The sequence below is a fragment of the Bombina bombina genome, chromosome 4 (genome assembly GCF_027579735.1).
Source record: "Bombina bombina isolate aBomBom1 chromosome 4, aBomBom1.pri, whole genome shotgun sequence".
In the NCBI taxonomy this organism is placed as follows: domain Eukaryota; kingdom Metazoa; phylum Chordata; class Amphibia; order Anura; family Bombinatoridae; genus Bombina; species Bombina bombina.
In genome coordinates, this window is record NC_069502.1 from 252,230,277 (window position 1) to 252,255,040 (window position 24,764).

The 24,764-nt window shown below is 39.4% G+C and overlaps 1 protein-coding gene across 2 annotated transcripts in view; it reads left to right on the forward strand.

The window, feature by feature from the left end:
* The window catches only part of THAP4 (THAP domain containing 4), an 85,084-nt gene extending 64,339 nt beyond the window's left edge, over nt 1–20,745 (forward strand). For both annotated transcript variants that reach the window (XM_053709886.1, XM_053709887.1), the window contains 2 exons: nt 14,974–15,077; nt 20,532–20,745. In XM_053709886.1, the coding sequence (XP_053565861.1) occupies nt 14,974–15,077; nt 20,532–20,651 (224 nt within the window). In that variant the 3' untranslated portion in view covers nt 20,652–20,745. The remainder of the gene's footprint in view (nt 1–14,973; nt 15,078–20,531) is intronic.
* The last annotated feature ends 4,019 nt before the right edge of the window (nt 20,746–24,764 follow it).

Sequence of the window (24,764 nt, forward strand, 5' to 3'; positions counted from 1 at the left end):
TCTTTAGCCTAATTTGCAGGGACTAGCAACAGGCTTTTTAATAACACTCAATTTATTAATGTTAAACGTTTTTTGCTGGCATGTAAAATCGTTTAATTTTCTGAGGTACTGGGTGAAAAAAATTTTTGGGCACTATTTTTTTCCACTTGGCAGTCGTTTTATTTAATTTATGACAGTTTACTGATCTCTCTCACTGTTATGTGTGAGGGGGAGGGGCCTTTTTTGGCGCTTTTGCTACGCATCAAAAAATTCAGTCAGAAGTTTGTCTTCCCTGCATGATCCGGTTCATCTCTACAGAACTCAGGGGTCTTCAAAACTTGTTTTGAGGGAGGTAATCACTCACAGCAGAGCTGTGAGATTGTAGTTGACTGTGATAAAAAAACGTTTATTTCTGTATTTTTTTTTCTGCTATCAGGGTTAGTTATCCTTTGCTAATGGGAGCAATCCTTTGCTAAAATTGTGTTTTTTACAAAGATTTGATGCTATAACTTTTCAGTTTATTAATTTTCAACTGTCATAACTTTTTCTGTGCTTCTTATAGGCACAGTACGTTTTCATATTATAGTAAATTACTTGAAAAGTATTTCCAAGTTGCTAGTTTATTTGCTAGTGTGTTAAACATGTCTGATTCAGAGGAAGATATCTGTGCTATATGTGCTAAAGCCAAAGTGGAGCCCAATAGAAATTTATGTACTAACTGTATTGATGCTACTTTAAATAAAAGTCAATCTGTACAAATTGAACATATTTCACCAAACAACGAGGGGAGAGTTATGCCGACTAACTCGCCTCACATGTCACAGTACCTGCATCTCCCGCTCGGGAGGTGCGTGATATTGTAGCGCCGAGTACATCTGGGCGGCTATTACAAATCACATTACAGGATATGGCTACTGTTATGACTGAAGTTTTGGCTAAATTACCAGAACTAAGAGGTAAGCGTGATCACTCTGGGGTGAGAACAGAGTGCGCTGATAATATTAGGGCCATGTCAGACACTGCGTCACAATTTGCAGAACATGAGGACGGAGAGCTTCATTCTGCGGGTGACGGTTCTGATCCAAACAAACTGGATTCAGATATTTCAAATTTTAAATTTAAGCTGGAAAACCTCCGTGTATTACTAGGGGAGGTGTTAGCGGCTCTGAATGATTGTAACACAGTTGCAATACCAGAGAAAATGTGTAGGTTGGATAAATATTTTCGGTACCGGCGAGTACTGACGTTTTTCCTATACCTAAGAGACTTACTGAAATTGTTACTAAGGAGTGGGATAGACCCGGTGTGCCGTTCTCACCCCCTCCGATATTTAGAAAGATGTTTCCAATAGACGCCACCACACGGGACTTATGGCAAACGGTCCCTAAGGTGGAGGGAGCAGTTTCTACTTTAGCTAAGCGTACCACTATCCCGGTGGAGGATAGCTGTGCCTTTTCAGATCCAATGGATAAAAAGATAGAGGGTTACCTTAAGAAAATGTTTGTTCAACAAGGTTTTATATTGCAACCTCTTGCATGCATTGCGCCTGTCACGGCTGCAGCAGCATTTTGGTTTGAGTCTCTGGAAGAGACACTTGAATCAGCTCCATTAGATGAGATTACACACAAGCTTAAAGCCCTTAAGTTAGCTAACTCATTTATTTCAGATGCCGTAGTACATTTAACTAAACTTACGGCTAAGAATTCCGGATTCGCCATTCAGGCACGCAGAGCACTGTGGCTAAAATCCTGGTCAGCTGACGTTACTTCTAAATCTAAATTGCTTAATATACCTTTCAAAGGGCAGACCTTATTCGGGCCCGGGTTGAAAGAAATTATCGCTGACATTACAGGAGGTAAAGGCCATGCCCTGCCTCAAGACAGAGCCAAACCTAAGGCTAGACAGTCTAATTTTCATTCCTTTCGTAATTTCAAAGCAGGAGCAGCATCAACTTCCTCTGCACCAAAACAGGAAGGAGCTGTTGCTCGCTACAGACAAGGCTGGAGACCTAACCAGTCCTGGAACAAGGGCAAGCAGGCCAGGAAACCTGCTGCTGCCCCTAAGACAGCATGAATCGAGGGCCCCCGATCCGGGAACGGATCTAGTGGGGGGCAGACTTTCTCTCTTCGCCCAGGCTTGGGCAAGAGATGTCCAGGATCCCTGGGCGTTAGAGATCATATCTCAGGGATACCTTCTAGACTTCAAATTCTCTCCCCCAAGAGGGAGATTTCATCTGTCAAGGTTGTCAACAAACCAAATAAAGAAAGAGGCGTTTCTACGCTGCGTACAAGATCTTTTATTAATGGGAGTGATCATCCGGTTCCGCGGTCAGAACAAGGACAAGGGTTTTACTCAAATCTGTTTGTGGTTCCCAAAAAAGAGGGAACTTTCAGGCCAATCTTGGATTTAAAGATCCTAAACAAATTCCTAAGAGTTCCATCGTTCAAAATGGAAACTATTCGGACAATTTTACCCATGATCCAAAAGGGTCAGTACATGACCACAGTGGATTTAAAGGATGCTTACCTTCACATACCGATTCACAAAGATCATTACCGGTATCTAAGGTTTGCCTTTCTAGACAGGCATTACCAGTTTGTAGCTCTTCCATTCGGATTGGCTACGGCTCCGAGAATCTTCACAAAGGTTCTGGGTGCTCTTCTGGCGTTACTAAGACCGCAAGGAATTGCGGTAGCTCCGTACCTAGACGACATTCTGATACAAGCTTCAAGCTTTCAAACTGCCAAGTCTCATACAGAGTTAGTACTGGCATTTCTAAGGTCGCATGGATGGAAGGTGAACGAAAAGAAGAGTTCTCTCTTTCCACTCACAAGAGTTCCCTTCTTGGGGACTCTTATAGATTCTGTAGAAATGAAGATTTACCTGACATAAGACAGGTTAACAAAGCTTCAAAATGCATGCCGTGTCCTTCATTCCATTCAACACCCGTCAGTAGCTCAATGCATGGAGGTGATCAGCTTAATGGTAGCAGCAATGGACATAGTACCCTTTGCACGCCTACATCTCAGACCGCTGCAATTGTGCATGCTAAGTCAGTGGAATGGGGATTACTCAGACTTGTCCCCTACTCTGAATCTGGATCAAGAGACCAGAAATTGTCTTCTATGGTGGCTTTCTCGGCCACATCTGTCCAGGGGGATGCCATTCAGCAGGCCGGACTGGACAATTGTAACAAGACGCCAGCCTACTAGGTTGGGGCGCTGTCTGGAATTCTCTGAAGGCTCAGGGACAATGGAATCAGGAGGAGAGTCTCCTACCAATAAACATTCTGGAATTGAGAGCAGTTCTCAATGCCCTTCTGGCTTGGCCCCAGTTAACTCGGGGGTTCATCAGGTTTCAGTCGGACAACATCACGACTGTAGCTTACATCAACCATCAGGGAGGGACAAGAAGCTCCCTAGCAATGATGGAAGTATCAAAGATAATTCGCTGGGCAGAGTCTCACTCTTGCCACCTGTCAGCAATCCACATCCCGGGAGTGGAGAACTGGGAGGCGGATTTCTTAAGTCGTCAGACTTTTCATCCGGGGGAGTGGGAACTTCATCCGGAGGTCTTTGCCCAAATACTTCGACGTTGGGGCAAACCAGAGATAGATCTCATGGCGTCTCGACAGAACGCCAAGCTTCCTCGTTACGGGTCCAGATCCAGGGATCCGGGAGCGGTTCCGATAGATGCTTTGACAGCACCTTGGACCTTCGGGATGGCTTATGTGTTTCCACCCTTCCCGATGCTTCCTCGATTGATTGCCAGAATCAAACAGGAGAGAGCATCAGTGATTCTAATAGCGCCTGCATGGCCACGCAGGACTTGGTATGCAGATCTAGTGGACATGTCATCCTGTCCACCTTGGTCGCTACCTCTGAAACAGGACCTTCTGATTCAGGGTCCCTTCAAACATCAAAATCTAATTTCTCCGAAGCTGACTGCTTGGAAATTGAACGCTTGATTTTATCAAAACGTGGTTTTTCTGAGTCAGTTATTGATACCTTAATACAGGCTAGGAAGCCTGTTACCAGAAAGATTTACCATAAAATATGGCGCAAATACTTATATTGGTGCGAATCCAAGAGTTACTCATGGAGTAAGGTTAGGATTCCGAGGATATTGTCTTTTCTACAAGAAGGTTTAGAAAAGGGTTTATCCGCTAGTTCCTTAAAGGGACAGATTTCAGCTCTGTCCATTCTTTTACACAAACGTCTGTCAGAAGTTCCGGACGTTCAAGCTTTTTGTCAGGCTTTAGCTAGGATCAAGCCTGTGTTTAAAACTGTTGCTCCACCATGGAGTTTGAACTTAGTTCTTAATGTTTTACAGGGGGTTCCGTTTGAACCCCTTCATTCCATTGATATCAAGTTGTTATCTTGGAAAGTTCTGTTTTTAATGGCGATTTCCTCGGCTCGAAGAGTCTCTGAGTTATCTGCCTTACATTGTGATTCTCCTTATCTGATTTTTCATTCAGACAAGGTAGTTCTGCGTACTAAACCTGGGTTCCTACCTAAGGTGGTCACTAACAGGAATATCAATCAAGAGATTGTGGTTCCATCTTTGTGTCCTAATCCTTCTTCGAAAAAGGAACGTCTGCTACACAATCTAGATGTAGTCCGTGCCCTGAAATTTTATCTACAGGCAACTAAGGATTTTCGACAAACGTCTTCCCTGTTTGTCGTTTATTCTGGTCAGAGGAGAGGTCAAAAAGCTTCGGCTACCTCTCTCTCCTTTTGGCTTCGTAGCATAATACGGTTAGCCTATGAGACTGCTGGACAGCAGCCTCCTGAAAGAATTACAGCACATTCTACTAGAGCTGTGGCTTCCACTTGGGCCTTTAAGAATGAGGCTTCTGTTGAACAGATTTGCAAGGCTGCAACTTGGTCTTCTCTTCATACTTTTTCCAAATTTTACAAATTTGACACTTTTGCTTCTTCGGAGGCTGTTTTTGGGAGAAAGGTTCTTCAGGCAGTGGTTCCTTCCGTATAAAGAGCCTGCCTGTCCCTCCCGTCATCCGTGTACTTTAGCTTTGGTATTGGTATCCCATAAGTAATGGATGATCCGTGGACTGGATACACTTAACAAGAGAAAACATAATTTATGCTTACCTGATAAATTTATTTCTCTTGTAGTGTATCCAGTCCACGGCCCGCCCTGTCACTTTAAGGCAGGTAATTTTTCCATTAAACTACAGTCACCACTGCACCCTATGGTTTTCCTTTCTCTGCATGTTTTCGGTCGAATGACTGGTAATGGCAGTTAGGGGAGGAGCTATATAGCAGCTCTGCTGGGTGAATCCTCTTGCACTTCCTGTTGGGGAGGAGTTAATATCCCATAAGTAATGGATGATCCGTGGACTGGATACACTACAAGAGAAATAAATTTATCAGGTAAGCATAAATTATGTTTTTTCGCTTAGTATTCTTAGTTTAAACTAAACCTAGGCAGACTCATATGCTAATTTCTAAACCCTTGAGGGTTGCCTCTTATCACAGGCTTTTTAAATTCCTTTTCAACACAGAGACAAAGTACACGTGGGCCATATAGATTACTGTGTAGAGGCACAGGGAGTTACTTAAAGGGACAGTCAAGTATAAATTAAACTTTCATTATTCAGATAGGACATGTAATTTTAATTGACTTTCCAATTTACTTTTATCATCAAATTTGCTTTTTTCTCTTGGTATTCTTAGTTTAAACTAAACATAGGTAGGCTCATATGCTAATTTCTAAGCCTTTGAGGGCTGCCTCTTATCACATGCTTTTTAAATCTCTTTTCAACACAAAGAGACAGAAAGTACACGTGGGCTATATAGATAACACTGTGTTCAGGCATTGAAAGTTATTTAAGATCTAGCACAATACAATGCTAAATTTAAGACAATAGATCGTAAACAGTCAGTCATGTGATCAGGGGGCTGGAAGAAGGTTCCTAGATACAAGGTAATCACAAAGGTAAAAAAGTATATTAATATAACTGTGTTGGTTATGCAAAACTGGGGAATGAGTAATAAAGGGATTATCTATCTTTTAAAACAATAACAATTCTATGGTTGACTGTCCCTTTAAGATTTAGCCCAACACAATGATAACATCAAGACAATAGATAATAAACAGTCACAGTCATGTGATCATGGGGCTGGAAGAAGGTTCCTTCCTAGATGCAAGGTAATCAGAGGTAAAAAGTATATTAATATAACTGTGTTGGTTGTGCAAAACTGGGGAATGGGTAATAAAGGGATTATCTATCTTTTAAAACAATAACAATTCTATGGTAGACTGTCCCTTTAAGACTATACTTGGAAAGTGTAAAGGAAGTTGCTTATGAATTAAATGAAATAATTATTTAGCAATTTCCTTTTGGCCAGTAACTAATAAATATTTTTTTCTCATGTAGATGTAAAACTAGTTAGTTTTTTTTTATAGCCTAAATAGAGTAAATATTAAGTAAATATATTCTTCTTTGTCCTAAGTTCAAGACCTTTATTCAGGCTCTGTCCAAATGCAAAAATTGTAAAACCTTTTGATACCTGTGTGGCTATGCAAAATTGTTAACCTCCATTTTTTTTTTCCTTTTAGCTTAAAGGGATATAAAACAGGTTGAGATCTGTGCATATCCTAAAAGGGCTAATTAATTAAAAATAGTTTGCATAAAAAAATTGTTTAAAAATTGCTGGCAAGTATTTTTTTAGTTAAATTCTTTTATTAACGTTGAATCGGCATACAACTTATGTCATACACGTACATCAGGTGATATGATTACATTAACAATGTCAAAGAAGTGGTACAGATCCAAACATTTTATCATACATTAGTAGAACTGGGTATGTCCAAGAAAAATATTGGGAGGGGGGGAGGGGGTATGTCCAGTCTCGGGACAGAGTTAAAATTTGTACTTTTATACTATGGGGGTTACCAAGTATCGGCATTTACCTTAAATAGGTCTCTGTATTCTATTATTCTCGTCCCAGATTGCGTGCATCGTTATAAAACTGTTTGTGTTTCCCTTTTTGTAAACGGAATACTCTTCTAATTCTAAGAGTTCGGATACCTTAGCTCTCCACATTCCCAGCGTGGGAACATCTCTTGCCCTCCAGTACCTGGCTATCAGCATTTTTACGCTGTTTGTAAATATGCGGAATAAGGGGAGTAGAGATTTGAGCGGTAACTTAATAGACCTGTTTAATAACCAGATTAGGGGGTCTGGTGGTAAAGTCGTATGTAGTATTTTTCCAGCTTCGTCTATAACTTTTGTACCAGGACTGATTTATTTGTGAGCACCACCACCACATATGGCCCATGCCGCTCCCCACATGGCCGCATCTCCAGGATTTATTATTAGTGTTAGGGTATAGCCGGTGCATCTTCCGTGGAGTTAAGTACCAGCAGTACAAAATTTTATAGTTAGTTTCTAGTATGGATGCTGAAGTAGAGGATTTCTTAGTGTTGAGGAACATGTTAGTCGCAATTTGCGGAAGGATAATTGTGCCCAGTTCTCTCTCCCCATCTCTATAGAATACGGTAGGTTTCCGGGCAAGGGTTGAATTAGAATTTTATATATAGCGGAGAGAGAGAGTGGTTTATTGGCGAATTTAGAAGATACAGTTTCTCAATGTTGGTTGGGGGCGAGTCATTTTATTTTTGTGTGTGGATATGTAATTATGTAGTCTTCTAAAGGAAAACCAGTTGCTTGCCCAGTCGTAACCTTTATCAGCTGGGCCTGAGTACATATTGAGTCGTTTGCGGTTACATTGTATATTAATATGTCTTCCGTAGCCGGGCTATGAGGTGTTGGCTTCACCGTGAGATCAAGTGAAAAGTCTGTGTTATACCTAAGGGAGGTCAGGGGGCTAGGGTTAGAAGATAAGCAAGGATGATGGCGAGAGGCCATGTCCCATTGGGTAAGGGTCTCTTTTGTGATTGGATTGGGGAGCATTTTAATTCTTTCAGTGAAGTTGGGACTCCAGCACATAGTAGCTAGTGGGAAGTCAGAGTTTATTTGCTCTTCAAGTCGGACCCACCTCCTCTGTCCCCCAGCCACCCTCCAATCTAAAATTCTTTGTAGGAATATAGACATTCTGTATCTCTCTAGGTCAGGTAATCCCAGACCGCCATGCTCACGCGGTAATGTCATGGTGGTATTGTTTATTCTTGGTGGTTTCTTTTTCCACACAAAAGTGCACCGGCACTGTCCCCATAATGTAGAGCAATCTCGGGAAGATGTTCATTTTTATGGTATTCTGCCCCACCAAGAGTTTTTTTTTTGCGGTCACGCATTATTGCTGCTTTGATAGGTAAATAGGTAGCCTGGAATAAGTTGTCGGTAGATTTAGGGAGAAAGACCCCTAGGTACTTGAGTGCTATTGGACACCACTTTAGGGGGCAGTTGTTTTTAATTAGGTTTATGGAACTTTCAGGGAGACCGAGGGCTAGTATTTCAGACTTATTCTGGTTAACTAGGAAATCTGTACGTTTATTAAATGTGGAGAGTTCGAATAATAATGGGGGAATGGATGTTTCAGGGTCAGTCAGGGAGAACAAGATGTCGTCAGCAAATAGCGACACCTTGTACTCGTCCCCCCCACCACGACACCTCGAATTGCCGATGCTTTTCTAATCTTTGATGCAAGGGTTTCGATAAATAGGGCGAACAACAAGGGAGAAAGGGGGCAGCCCTGGCGTGTGCCGTTTTTGATATTAATCGTGGAGGATAATGAGCCATTTACTAATATGCGGGCGCTGGGTGAGGCATATAGAGCAAATATTCGTTTTAAAGTGGTGGAGCCAAAACCAAAGGCCTCAAGGGAAGCTCTTAAATAGGACCAGTTAACCCGGTCGAATGCCTTCTCGGCATCTGTAGAGATAAATGTGGTGGGGATATTGTTTGTGATGTGCCAGATTAAATGTATGTTGCGTACCGTATTATCTAACCGACCTGGTCGTTATGTATGAGGGTGGGAAGAATTCGATTGAGACGGATCGTAATTATTTTTGCAAAAATCTTAAGGTCTATATTGATAAGTGAAATAGGACGGTAATTAGTGACTAGGTTTGGGAATCACGGTAATATGTGCTTGGAGTGACGACGGTGGGAAAGCTCCGACTTCATCTATGCTTCGATAATATCTAAGTAAATATGGGGATAGTATTTCTTTAAATTTTGTGAAATAAGAGTTTCCGAAACCATCTGGGCCAGGTGCTTTGCCAGAGGGGAGAGATGAGATAGCGGTCAATAGCTCCTCTTCCGAGAATGGAGCATCAAGTTCATCACGTTGCTCCACAGACAATTTAGGGAGAATGATATTGTTACGATAAGTTGCTATAGCTGTAGGGTGAGGGTCGCTTGAGCCTCGTCTGATATTGTATAAGGTATCGTAGTAGTCCCTAAAAGCCTATGTAATGTCCTTAGAAGTGGACTTCCTAGCCCCGTCTGAGTCACAAATTTCCAATATGTATTGTTTATGCATTTGTTTCTTAAGCTGGCGGGCTAGCATCCTGCCTTGCTTATTTGCCCCTTCGTAGTAGATTTTCCTGAGATATAAGGCTTTGTTCTTGGCCTCAGAGCCCAGGAACACGCGAAGTTGGTCTCTTTTATGGGTAATGCTGTCTGTCAGGGATGTGTCTGTGGGATGTATTTTATGTAAATCCTGAAGTTTGGCAATGTCTGTTAGTAGAGAGTCGAGGTATATATTCTGCTGCTTCCTTTTCGCAGCCTTAAGCGCAATTAATTCCCCTCGGAGAACGCATTTATGAGCGTTCCATATATGTTGTATATCTACATCGGGGGTGTCATTCCTTTGGAAGTAATCAGTAAGTGTTTTTTGTATCTGTATGAATGGATGGGGGTCTCTAAGGAAGGATTAGTCGAATCTCCATTGAGAAGTGCAGGGGTCGGTGGGACGCAAGTGAAACTGGCAGCTAATAATAGCGTGATCTGACCACGTTATGGGATTTATTTTAGTTTGGGTAATAGAAGACAGACTGGATATGTCCGCAAAGAAATAATCAATCCTTGTGTATAATTGGTGAGGGTTAGAGTAAAATGTGAAGTCTCTGTCATTTGGGTGTTGCAGGCGCCACGTATCGTGTATTGCTAAGTGTGAGAGAGTGTTTAATTTGCTTTAATGTCTTGTTGGGGGTGGAGGATGAGCCTGTTGAGCAATCCAGTACTGGGTCGAATGCTGCCTCTGGATACTTCTAAGATTTTGTTGCTAAGCTGATAAAAAAAAATGGAGCAGGGTTCACATTTGGGGCGTACAAGCTCACTAATGTTATAGGCCTATGATAGAGGTATCCTACCAGGATCAAATATCTTCCTTCTCCATCCTTGTGGGAGGAGGATAAAACAAAAGGCAAACCTCTCCTAACCAGAATCCCAACTCCACTGTGTTTAGTGGTGTGAGAGGAAAAATAGCTCTGTCCAAATTTTTGAAAACTAGATTTGGGTTCATGGCCTCTTTTAAAGTGGATCTCCTGGATAAAGAGAATGTCGCCCCTGTGTCTCCTATAATCTCTTTTCTCTCGTTTTTGGGGGCTATTGAGACCTTTAGTATTGTGGGAGATAAACTTAATTTCAGTAAATGAGCTATTCATTAGTTTGGAAGTTAAGGAGGTTAGCTAATGTATGTAGTTTAGTAGTGTTCTTCCCCCAAAGTGGTGATGGGGTTCCCGAGACTGGACAGGGGGATAGGAAATTAAAAAAAACAATAATCGCGAACTGAAAATTGAATAGGTACAAAGTTACATAAAAAAAAAACACAATAATAACAATAACTATTGTATTAAGTGTACAAACCATTTTGTAATACACCTTACAAGGGGGGTAGAATATCGCCTATCATACTCTTAGGTCATGAAAGCAAACAATATCAGGATTGAGCAGTTAAGTACATGAAGTTTAACTCATTGATCAGGAGTATAAAGTATTTTGATATAGGGGGATGTCTAAATAGGGAGTCACACTAACTGAGAATAATGGGTAAAACCAAGTTAGCTGTATATTTCCTGAGGTGACTGTATACCAAAAGATCCCCAATCTGGACCGTGGGAGATAGCGATATCTTAACTACGAGTATGGCTGTGAGGATCTTTAGACTATGTGATTCCAGCAGAGTTTATCTTGGTATAAGAAAGAACTATAAACATTAATAATAGTGAACAGGGTTATTTCTTAGCAGTTTATAGATGAAGCGTAGAAATTCAGTCTTCGACTTAAATCCTGACACATGTTATTATGGGAAACATTCTATAAACATAACAGATTAAAGTAACCGTAACATGGCTGAACACATTATAAAATTAAGTCTGACTCTCTGTCATCCGTTACTGCCGCTGCGGCGGAGGTTAAAGCTAGATTATAGCACCTGTGGTTGTTCACCCTTGTTCAGTCGGATAGAGTCAGCCAAGTGTATTCTGGGCCAGGGTTCATATTGAGCTAGCACAAAGGCACAAAATCATAACAGGTTGTTTAATAGCGTATAAGAAACCTTAAACATTATACCTATTTGATAAGATTATAACATAACAATTAAGGAAAGATATGGTGTGGTTTAACATTTCAATTCGTGACCTGTTAGGTAACGTGGCTAATGCTGTAAAGAAGCATGTCAGAATGTAAATGTTGCGATTTAAAGTCAGTACTTTACCAGGATAGGTCCAATTTTCATTTGTCTACCGCAACGGCAGCAGAGTAGGCAGAAGGGAGTGTTAAAACGTCCAGGATTATTGACTGGTGACCCATATGGTGTAATTGGACCAGAGAAGTTCCAGGCCAGGGGTCGAGCAGATTGAGAAAGGGTTACGAGTCCTGAAGGAGGTGTTGGTTCAGGGGGGTGTTACTACTTCTCTCGTTGGTGCTTTATCCATTTTCCTTCTTTTAGGCAGAACTCTTTGCCACTGAGGTCTATGTTCCAATGAACGTGAAGGTCCAGGCTCTGCGGGTGCAGGGGGAGAGAGGACATTAGCTTCAGTTGGAGAGTGAAACTGAATATTCAGGGATCTGGAAAGATTTTCGAGGTCTCCATAATCTTTGTAAATAATTTGTGAGCCATTGTGGTTAATGATGAGGCTAAAAGGGAACCCCCAACGGTATCTAATACCACGTTCTTGTAAAGTACTTGTGATAAACTTAACTTCCTTACGTCTTTGAATTGTTAAGGGGCTGAGATCCTGGTATATCTGGAGCGAGTGGCCTTGATATGAGATAGATTGTCTTGTCCTGGCCGCCTGCCAGATGGTTCTTACGCTTCACCACTAAAGAAACCTGACAATTACATCTCATGGTGGCCTGGGAAGAGGGCGTAGAGCCCTTTGGGCTCTATCTATGTCCTTGTTCAGTAGCGGTGGAGAAGTGGGGGAAAGGAGCTGAAAGAGGCCTATTATATAGGTTTTAAGTTGTTCCTGGGGTATATCTTCAGGAATGCCACGGAGTCTCAGGTTGTTCCTGCGACCCCGGTTATCCAGGTCCTCCACTTTGTCTTGGAGAGACTGAACCATGGAGTTCTGGATGGAGGTTTGCTGTGTAATGGCGCTGACTAGGTTGTTTAGGGTTTCCTGACCCTCCTCCAAGTACTCAATCCGCGCCCCATCTCATTAAGGTCTCTCTTAAGATCCCTCATCTCCTCTTTGATGAACGATTTTAATGACTCCAAGTCTGATTTAGATGGTAGGGAGGCCAGCTTCACTTGGATAGCTTGTAGTGAGTCCTGGTGTGGATTTGCTAGTTCTGCAGAGCCTGGCGGGCCTAGTGGGTCAGGTGCACCCCCCGACGCCATAGGAGCAGTGTCAGCAGATTGAAAGGACACCAATGGGGTCTGGGGCAGGTTTTTTGTAAATTTATCTGATTTTTGTCCCTTTTTTGGGGGTCATCTTGAACCTTTATCTTTAGTCAGTGGGGCTCGGTCTGATATAGCCCGGTCTGAGCAGCAGAGGTACTGTGGGGATAAGGTAGTTTGTATGTAACGTTAGAAGGTCAGGCAGTATGCTTGTCGTGTTTATGAGCTAATGTGGCAGGGGTGGATCACTGCTCAAACCCTGGTTGCAGCTATATGGCTCAAGAATAGGTCCGCCAAGTCACCGGAAGTCTTATTTAACTATATACTTTGACCCCGGGAATAGTGTGTCCAGACTGGGCTGAGCGGTTATTAGACTTGCATTTAGACAGACTTGCATTTTAGCCAATCAGGGCTGACGCACAATGTTATCTATATAGCACACATGAACTAGCACTGAGATAAGAGGTGGCCTTCAAGGGCTTAGAAATTAGCATATGAACATACCTAGGTTTAGCTTTCAATAAAGAATACCAAGAGAACAAAGCAAATTTCATGATAAAAGTAAATTGAATAATTGTTTAAAATTGCATGCCCTATCTGATCCATGTCCTTTTTTAAGCACAGATTGGCTCCTACAGATAAGGCAAATGGTGGGTGGAGTTTTGGCTGTTGAAAAATAATTGCAGTAAAAAGATGTCCATTTGTTTAAAAACATTAAGACTTGGCTGCAGCAATGTCCTGTAAAGCATTTACAGTCCGTATAACCGCTCCACTCCTTTGTTGCTCATTTACATACCCTCTTGGTCACCAGTCGTCTTAAAGGGACACAGAACCCAAATTTTTTCTATCGTGATTCAGATAGAGCATGCAATTTTAAGCAACTTTCTAATTTACTCCTATTATCAAATTATTTTCATTCTCTTGGTATTTTTATTTGAAATGCAAGAATGTAAGTTTAGATGCGGCACATTTTTGGTGAACACACTGTGTTGTTCTTGCTGATTGGTGGGTAAATTCACCTACCAATAAACAAGTGCTTTCCATGGTTATGAACCAAAAAAATAGTTTAGATGCCTTTTTCAAATAAAGAAAGCAAGAGAACGAAGAAAAATTGATAATAGGAGTAAATTAGAAAGTTGTTTTATCTGAAACACAAAAGAAAAAATTTGGGTTCAGTGTCCCTTTAAGGTTTTCTAATATATAAACTGTCTCCGGGGCTACAGTCAATCAGGAGCTGTACTGTCTGCCCCAATTAAAAGAACAGTACTTTCTTTTCTGCCTGTTTGTGACTCCTCTAAGAGGAGCTGAAGCAGAGATGCGGGAGAGCACTGCTTAGTCTCATTTGAGCTTCTAGTACAGTTCCTAATAGGCTGTAACACCTGCTAAAAAACAAAACTCAAGTGGATAAGACACAGGGAGGGTAAGAAAACCAGTAATAATATCAAATTTACTTTATAACTAAGGGCTCGATATATCAAAGGCTTCGTCTCTCTACAACTGCAGGTTATAGTCAGTATTTATCAAGCAGCGGTGATCAGACCGCTACTTTCCTAACTCTTCTCCATCTCTTAGGTGGAGAATTTCAATCTCCTCGGTCTTGTCCGACCAGGGGGAGTTTGACGACTCCTGCCCGCACGTGATTGGCTCTGCCCGGGCAGAGGGCGGCATGGCACAAGAGCGCTCTTGTGTAATATGGATTTCGGCCCGCCAGAGGTGGACAGGAGCGCATATGTACGCCGACGCTTGATAAATTGAGCACCATGTGTAATCTATCATAAATGTTGCTTTCAGTGCAGGGAGAAAATTCATGATGTTTACTGTCAATTTCATAATAATAAAAACAGAGGGAAAAGGGAAATTGTTGCATTCAAGAACAAAATTTAGTGTTTTTTATGCTGTATGCTAGAAACAAGTTTTGCCCCCCTGTGTTCTAATAGAAGTTACTCAAACTTTATTTGAATCTGTACAAATACAATAATACCTGCAATTGATTCATTTGTTTTATGGTTGTGAATTTATATTACAAATCTCTGCGTACTTGCATAGTATTATGACATCAAAAACAATTTCAGCAGTCTTTTTAGAAGCAATAAAAAAAAATGTTAAAGGTTCTGTAAGATTTATATCAGCCCATCCATGGGGAGCATAAAATGTAGAATAATAGGAAATAATGTCACGGTCTGCAGAAGAATGCCCACTTACCCTCTGTCTGTAACAGGTGTTGTAGAGGTGGAGGAGGGAGAAGTGCAAGGACAGGAACTCAGTCTGACATCGCACTCGCTCAGCCGTATCAGCTTTGCCAAAGAACCTCATGTGCAGCAGGTAAGAACACATAAATAAAACAATACACAATGCACAATTTGTTGTGTATTGCCAGTACATTCAAAACAGACGCAGTGTCACACTAATATATTCCATTTTCAAAATAATCTGATCTTTGAAAATTATTAATAAGGGAAAATTGAATATCTCGTGGGTAAGATAAAATAACTCTTAGCCATTTAAGAAAAAAAGCTTTAATCTTTTGCTTTTGTAAAGCAGAGATACTCATTTGTTCAAAGATTATTTGGGAATATATTGAATTTATGAAACATGACAATGAGGGAGCCTTTTTACTTTTCCAGTTTTTTAGTATTAAGTTGCGCCCCAGCATAATCGCCGTGTTAATAAGATTAACATGGTCCCTGTTAGTTTCTGGGTTAAAGAGAGAGAATATATGCTTAGATTTAATTTTTATCCTATTATCTAGACCCTTGTTAAGCCAAAATTCTACTTTGGTCCAGAACTGCATAATTTTGGGACAATTCCAGAAACAATGTATTATATCTGCCATAGAGTTATTACATCTAGGGCAGGTATTAGAGGAATTCGTATTTTATTTAGACATTTCATTGGTGTAAGATAAGCCTTGTTAAGTAGCTTAATATGAGATTCTTTCCAGGATATAGAAATAGTAGCACTCTTAACCCATTTAAAACTTAGATTTAATGTGTCTAAAGAGATATCCGGGTCGAGGGTATTCCATTTCTCACAGAGACTATTGACTATTAACTGGCCTTGCTTAGCTAACATAATTTTATATAGTAGGGCGATACTATGTTTGCCTGTTTTATAACACATTAGATATTTTTCAATTTGCCCCATCCTTCACCTTCAAGATCTGATATTTTACTTTCTGCTATAAAATGTCTAATCTGAAGATAAGCAAAAAAAAATTTGTTTGAAAGAGAAAATTCTTTAACAATGTCTTCAAATGTTCTCATCTGAAGGTGGTTATTTAGGCATTGATAGACATATATTAGACCTTTTTGCGCCCAAACATTGTAAACTTCATGTGATAAACCAGGAATACATTTTGGATTACCTCATATTGGAAGAAGTGGGGATATCTCAAACTTAAAGGGCCATAATACCCAAATGTTGAAACACTTGAAAGTGATGCAGCATAGCTGTAAAAAGCTGATTAGAAAATATCTCCTGAACATCTCTATGTAAAAAAAGAAAGATATTTTACCTCTAAAGTTCCTCAGTAGCCACCTCCCATTGTAAAGGATTTCTAAGCAGCATTTTAGTGTGTTTGTCCTGGGACATCTGAAGGGACTAGCATCGTGCACTCTCATATTATTTCACCAATCAGGTAAAGGAAGCTTACTATGAAATCTCATGAGATCACAGTAAGAGTTCATGACCTCAGCACTGCTGATGCTGATTGGCTGCTGTTCATTTCTTCATTTTTTTTAAATTTGTTTACCTGCAGCTGGGAGCAGCTGAGTATAACTTTTTACACAGAACTTACTCTGGTGAGCTGAGGAGATTGTGAGGTAAAATATCTTCCTTTTTTACATAGAGATGCTCAGGTGATATTTTCCTGTCAGCTTTTTACAGTTATACTGCATCAGTTTCAAGTGATTTAGCATATGAGTATTATGTCCCTTTAAGTTTAAGTAGTTTATTTAATTTTTGCCATGCTTCTATAGTGTTCCGTATTAGTGTCATCTTTTTAATATCGTGTGGCAACTGTGCTATTGGGCAGTGTAGCAAGGCTTTCAGTATGTATGGGGCGCATAATTGTTCTTCTATACAACAATGTGTAAGGTGGTTGGCTTCTGCTAGCCAATCAAATGCGAAGCGAGCGAGTATAGCTATATTGTACTTTTTAATGTCAGGGAGAGAGAGACCACCTTCTTCGGACCTAAGTACTAATTTTGTTATAGATAGCATATGTCTCTTATTATTCCATAAAAAATTACTACACTCTCTATTGAATCTTTTTATATCTTGACTATAAATAGTGGTAGGTTTTGCATTATGTACATTAATTGAGGGAACAATATAGTTTTTATAGTCATCACCTTGGCAGAAAGGGAAATGGGAAAAGCAATCCATCGTTGTAATTTCTCAGAGGCTTTTTTAAAAAAGATAGAGTAATTTAATTTGGTTATATATTCATACAAATACAGCATGTTTTATATTCCATATTTCTAATAAATCCTGAATGCATGAATCTTGTCTATGGTCCATATTCATAGGACATCTTGTTATTATATTCTGAAAAATATAGATACAGAGGTTATTATTCCATACAGATTAATATTTCATATCTGTATATCTCTCTTTGAGAGGATAAAATACACAGGATATCATTTAAAATATCAATTAGATATATACTTCTTAGATGCCTGGAATGAAAGAGATAATTGTTAGAATGCTCATTTTAAATCCTAAAACATTCTATTATATATATATATATATATATATATATATATATATATATATATATATATATATATATATATATATATATATATATATATATATATATATATATATATATATATATATATATATATATATATATATATTTCATTAATTTCTATGCAGTGTTTAAAATTATACAAAAATCCAGCAGATTTTACATTGTTATATAGTTATTTAAATTTTCATTGTTTTTCTGGAAAACAGAGAGATTGTATTAATTTTGGAATAACTTAAACATTTTATATCTACTAATGCAGTTATTCATCTAATTCATTTCAATCTGAATTGCATTATAGACATGTAATACAGTATAAGGTGTATATATATTAAATATTTTGTCTGTATGTATATATGTGTATATATACATGTATTCATTTCTATGCTGTCTTTTTTAACAATGGTTTTAAGAGTATAATTTAGAACATGTGTTTTTAGCTGGTCAAATTTTTACTGCCTCAATACACAGGCAGGGACTAATTAACAAGTCTATGCTAATCACTATGTAGTCAGAATTTTACCTGCTTATCTAGTTTATGCTCAGAATACTGTCTCCATACATTCCAGGATGTGTTTGACCATCGGTCCTTGTTTGCTAATTTGGTTGTTACCCCCTACAGGACTGTGAGCTTCAAAGGCTATGTTATCTTTTAATTAGGATAAACATGTCTTCACCCAGCCAAAACCATTTGGCTGGGGGGGGGGGGGGGGTTGTGATTTATAGTGAAATAGCACTGTTGTAAATAGCCTCATATTTAATTAATTCTGTGGTCTCACCAAAATTCATAATATTCATATACCCTGACAATGTCATGAATACATTTAGTCTCAGTATATGGCACAGTTCCCTGAATAAACAGTTAAAGGGATAGGAAAGTTAAAATTAAATTCACAGGATTCAGATAGTGTCATTTTAAGACACTTTTTTTTTTTTTTTAAGTTCACTTCTATTTTCATTTGTGCTTTGTTCTCTTGATATCCCTTGTCAAAAAAGAATACGCACAAATCCTACACTAGTGGGAGCTAGCTTCTGATTGGTGCCTGCACACATTTGTCTCTTGTGATTGGCTAACTAGATGTGTCAGTGTTCTATCCAAATTATGAAATAAAAAAATGGAGTTTCCTGTCCCTTTAATGGGGGAGGGAATAGAATAAAATAAACCTAATTATATGTAAGGACATGGGAAGTCTGAATTATGTTCCAGGCATCTTTCAAAATGATATAGCTAAAGTTCTGAAATGCCTGCTATAAACACATTTTTTGTGTTCATATCTAAAATTATGAGCTTATATAATATACTTTTGTGTTGTAAATAATAATAATAATAATAAACTTAAAATATGTTACATCTCCTGAAAAATATTTTGAAATACTGTCCTGTTAAGTACAACGTATCCTTTACAAGGGATTTTTTATACAAAAATTAATGTCCTTATGGGTCTATGCTGTTGTAAAATTCAGGTTACCTGTATATGTTTTATTATTCTTGGTATAAGCTACACCTAGCAGTATATGGATAGTGATGTATTCATCTCTTACATACAAGCGAGATTGCCAATACTTTTATTTGCAGAATGTTTGACCTTTCAGCTTCAAGCTGTGTCTAAAATGCTTAAATTACCTTCTCGGAATTTCCTTATTCAGACATTAACGCAACAATGTTTGCTTTATATTTTTGAAAACTGATATAACCTCTGCTATTCTTGGCTTCTAAAATGTATGTGAATGCTATATTGTCTTAACACAGAAATTGAAAATAATAGCGATTTGCTGGGGTGAATAGATTGGATTAATCTGCACTCACGTAGAATAGAACTTAACCCTTCATCAGCGTTGCAGCCAGGCAAGTACTCTTGCATGTGCCAGTATCTCTGGGTATCTCACAGGTATATAGGAATCCAAGGAGTCTCATAGTCCTTAGTAACGATGAGCACACTGGAAACAAATTGACACACAACAAATATGGAATTAGGTGGGGCAGTGTTTGGACAATATTGACCTCCACAAGGGAATTCAGACATTCCATGGATGGTTGGTAAAATATATTTATATTTGAAATATAGGTCTCTGTATGTATATACACTTTTTTTTTTTTAATACAAATTACAGTGAAGAACAATGTAATTGATACAATTTCTTAATGCACCTTCGACTTTAGTGCACCTTCAGGTTATCGATCGAGCGAAAGCCAGAACAGGGTTTTGTAATCCACCCCCCTAGAAGTTTATTGGGAGAGGGAGTTAGCGTGGCCATTCTGTCTGACCTCCAAATGTAAGCACACCTGAGGCTTATGCACAAGACATTTTTTTTTTTTTTTTACTTTCACTTGTAATATGAGCACAGTAATTGATTTAACTTGTAATATGAGCACAAGAATAGGAGGGCTAGTGATGTAATTGTAATATGAGTACAAGGTTATGAGGGGTATTGACTTAACTTGTAATATGAGCACAAGAATAGGAGGACTAGTGATTTAACTTGTAATATGAGCACAAGAATAGGAGGACTAGTGCTTTAACTTGTAATATGAGCACAAGAATAGGAGGACTAGTGATTTAACTTGTAATATGAGCACAAGAATAGGAGGACTAGTTATTTAACTTGTAATATGAGCACAAGAATAGGAGGACTAGTGCTTTAACTTTGTAATATGGGCACAAAAATAGGAGGTTATTAGGAGACTATTGATTGCACTTGTAATATGAGCACAAGAATAGTAGTGCTGTTGAGTTAACTTTTCAGGCTAGCATTTGTATTCCTTTTGCAAGGTCACATGTGCCTATATTAAATCTGTTACAGCATTGTGGTCACAGCAACATACTGTCTGTGGCATTGTGACTGCCATGATATTACCAACTCCATTGAATTATAATAATCCCCCAGGTTTTAGCTAATTTAAGATGATATGATCCTTTTGGTTTTCATTATCCACTGAAGTCTCTAGTAACTGCAATTAATGCACATGCAGAAAATGTATGACTGTTTGACAGCTACTCATGTCTCTCTCTTTCTTGTTACAGATTACCCGTAACTTCCGTTTAACCCCAGAGGGCAAGCTAGAGCAGACTGTCACCATGGCAACCAGCTCACAACCACTGGCTCCACACCTGCATGTCACATACAGGAGAGTGGCACCATAAATCTAACTGAAAAGATACCCGAAATATTCATATGGCCTTATTAAATTCTTAACTCTTCTGGCATGTCCTAATAAAAAGTTTATTTTTTCAGGAACTATCATGAGTGTATAATTATCAGTTAGATTAATGGTCTGTATTGCTTTCTACAGGGTGTATAAGGCACTGCAAGTACTCAGACACTGCAATTGTGAGAGTCTTGTACATATTGCATTATGTTGAGGAAAAGGGGCACTCTTGAGCTAATAGAAATCTCATAGAAGTCATCAGGGAGCCTCCTGTTTTACATATAGTCCACCCAGTGGCGTATTTTAGGTTTTGTGCTGCCCCCCCTCTGTTTTAGGCCATTTTTGGGCATAATATTTTTGCTAAGGAAATAAAATGGTTTTTTTTGTTTGTTTTTACAAAACACTTGCACACGCACAGGCACAAGCACACACAGACACATAGTCACAGACACATACGTACACACTAGTTTGAGCTCTCCTGCAATAAATCACACTTGGTGCTTTGCTTGCTGAATATACTATATCATGTTCTCTTCTGTTACGTCCTCTATATATGTTGAATAATTTGCTGGTTAGGGTTAGCGCATTGTGTAGCAAAAATGCCCAGCATGAGTTCTGTGTCCTGTAACACAATTATATATATATATATATCAGACTATTTCTGGGCTATACACTGTGATAATAGACTAACAATGACATGAGCTGCCAGTCTTTTGGGTACTGCAAATATATGATATTGCATACATACCATACATGTCCCTTTTTAATTTTCAATCAAGCAGGTGCACAAAGACTGCACACAGGAGTATACTCTTATACACTGTATACTCGTTCTGGCCTCTATAGTGTCTGATAAAAAGATAAATATCATGAGCTGACAATCTTGGAGCACTGCAAGCTTATGACAGTGCATTCATACTATCCACGTGCTTAAATGGACATTATGGTGCAATATGAATCGTGTAAAAAAAAAAAAAATCAGACCAGATAAAGAAACATTGTATTATCATGTAGTTATTTTTAGGCAGTTCAGAGATGTTCACATTACCGAAAATGATCTCTTCCACTGTCCTCGGTTTTGAATCCTATACCGACCAATGTCGCCTGTCGTACGCACATACACAGTCTCTTCCGGCTCTCACTGCGCGGCTGTGTGAATAATTTCTCCCACGTCATCGATTGCCTTTGTTTAGGGGAGTGTCGAGCGCTGTGCTGATGCACTGGAGAACAGGAAAAGTCGATAGTAAAAACTGTCTCCTAGGAACCAGGCAGTTCGGCAACTTGCCTGCTGCGTGTACACATTCTCAGTACGGAGAGACAAGGGTTTCCATCGCCTTGTACCATTTCTTCCATTAAAAAAAAAAATATTTTTAAAGGTATAAAATCCATGCCCAAATATCAGTCACTTGGGACAAATGCCGCCCCCCAAAATCTGTCGCTCTAGGCACCGGACTTGTTGGAATTTGCATTAATACGCCCCTGAGTCCACCCTTTCCTACTAACTTTAGTTCTGTTTCCATCTCTTTGGAATATGGTTCATAGTTCAGGCCGCAGCTCAGTTGTAGTTAACATGTTTGTTATGCACAGATGAAGAAAAAAAATAACTTTGTTTATCAGTATGGTATGCTGGTTAGTCAAAAGATCCAGCCACACTTGATCTCTATCAGGGATGTTGCTGGCCTTTTGGGGGGGTTGGCATATCAGAGCATTCCCTGGAGAGTTTCACCAAGTGAATATGGACTGTAGTAATGCTTGTAGGGGTTCCTGATATTGATGGGATGTTTACTTTGGGCATTAATGCACCATGGAGAATAAGATCAGACAGACATCTTAAAAGGACACTAAAGCCAAATTTTAAACTTTCATAATTCATGCAATTTTAAGAGACTTTCCAGTTTACTTCCGTAATCAAATTTTGCACAACACACAAAAGGGGGAAGCATTCACAGCAGAGTGATATCTTGTTTTGTTACCCCCCCCCAGGAGCAGCCCCTTTTTGACCAGAGTGTGCCTTTCAGAGAGGAACTTTCCTGCAATATATCAATTTGTACAAAAATTAAATTAATCTAAGATTACAAAAATAAAAAGATCTAACATTACATAAAACAATAAACCAAATTATCAAAAATAAAAAATTAAACCTAATCCCTATGAAAATAACCCCCCCCCCCCAATCTAATACTAAACTACCAATAGCCCTTAAAAGGGCCTTTTGTAGGGCATTGCCTTAAGTTAAGCAGCTCTTTTACCTTCAAAAATACTAAATCCCCCCTCTAACAGTAAAACCTCCTACCCACCAACCCCCCCCCCCCAATAAAAAAATCTAACACTAAAAAATCCTAAACTGCCCATTGCCCCTAAAGGGGCATTTGTATGGGCATTCAGCTCTTTTACTGCCCTTAAAAGAGCATTCAACTCTTTTAAGAGTGCTCAATAAATCCCTAATCTCCAAAAAAAAAAAAAAAAAGCCTACGTCTAACCCCCAAATAGGTAATCACCATTCCTGAAGTCCGGCGGAGAAGGTCCTGTTCCAGGCGGTGAAGTCTTCTTCCAAGTGGCCAACATCTTCTTTCAAGCAGGGACCACTTCCTTCTTCATCCAGGACCAAGCCGGCACAGAGCAGAGATGAGCGTGGAGCAGGCCTGGCAACCACGGAGCCATGGAGCGTGGAGGAACCTCTTCGTACGATTGCCGCCGTACACTGAATAGTGAATTCAAGGTACGCGTTTAAATATGGCATCCCTTGCATTCCTATTGGCTGATTTGAATTTGAAGTATCAAAAATAAATAGTGCTTAGAAAAATAAACCTAAGATTAAATTCAAATAAATTAATCTAAAATTTGGGGTTAATTTAGTGGGTGTTAGGTTAGGGGGCTTAGTAATGAATTAATTTGCGTTTTAGGGGTTAATAGGTTAGGGTACTTACGTTGTGGGGGTTTGGCAGATTAGGGGTTAATAGTTTTATTAGGATTATTGCGCTGTGTGGGATTTATAAGGTATGTTGCGATGTGGGTTAATGGCGGATTAGGGGTTAATACATTTATTAGGTAGTTTGCGATGTTGGGGTTGGCAGATTTAGGTGTTTAATACTTTTACTAGGTAGATCGTGATGTGGGTGAATGGCGGATTAGGGGTTAATAGTTTAATTAGGCATATTGCGTTGTCGGTTTAAGGGTTAATACATTTATTATTAGTTGCGATGTGGGGGGCTTGCAGATATAGGGGTTTTACATGCCGGGTTTGTTTTTGGGAAGCGGGTTAGACTTTTATGGGAGATTTGTTTTTGTTTTTTTATTTTCTTAGGCGCTGGCAGTTTCTAAAGTGCCGTAAGTCACTGGCGACTCCAGAAATTTGTAATTACGCTAATTTCTGGAGATCACTAGTTTATCAGAATTACGGCACTTTATGAACTGCCGGCGCTGTATATGTGATTCCCCGATGTGCGAGGTGAAATTATGGGCGGCACGGGTTTCAGCAGTTGTGCTAAAGCCTGCGCCGTATATGTAATCTCGCCACTACTGTTTATCTGAAATTCAGAGTAAGTGTTACTCCATTTTCTTTTTATTATGCACTTTAAATATACTTTCTTTCATGTAATTAGCAAGAGTCGATGAGCTAATGACGTATGGGATATACATTCCTACCAGGAGGGGCAAAGTTTCCCAAACCTTAAAATGCCTATAAATATACCCCTCACCACACCCACAATTCAGTTTTACAAACTTTGCCTCCCATGGAGGTGGTGAAGTAAGTTTGTGCTAGATTCTACGTTGATCTGCGCAGCAGGCTAGAGCCCGGTTTTCCTCTCAGAGTGCAGTGAATGTCAGAGGGATGTGAAGAGAGTATTGCCTATTTGAATTCAATGGTCTCCTTCTACGGGATCTATTTCATAGGTTCTCTGTTATCGGTCGTAGAGATTCATCTCTTACCTCCCTTTTCAGATCGACAATATACTCTTATATACCATTACCTCTACTGATTCTCGTTTCAGTACTGGTTTGGCTGTCTACTATATGTAGATGAGTGTCTTAGGGTAAGTAAGTCTTATTTTATTATGACACTCTAAGCTATGGTTGGGCACTTTCTATGTAAAGTTCTAAATATATG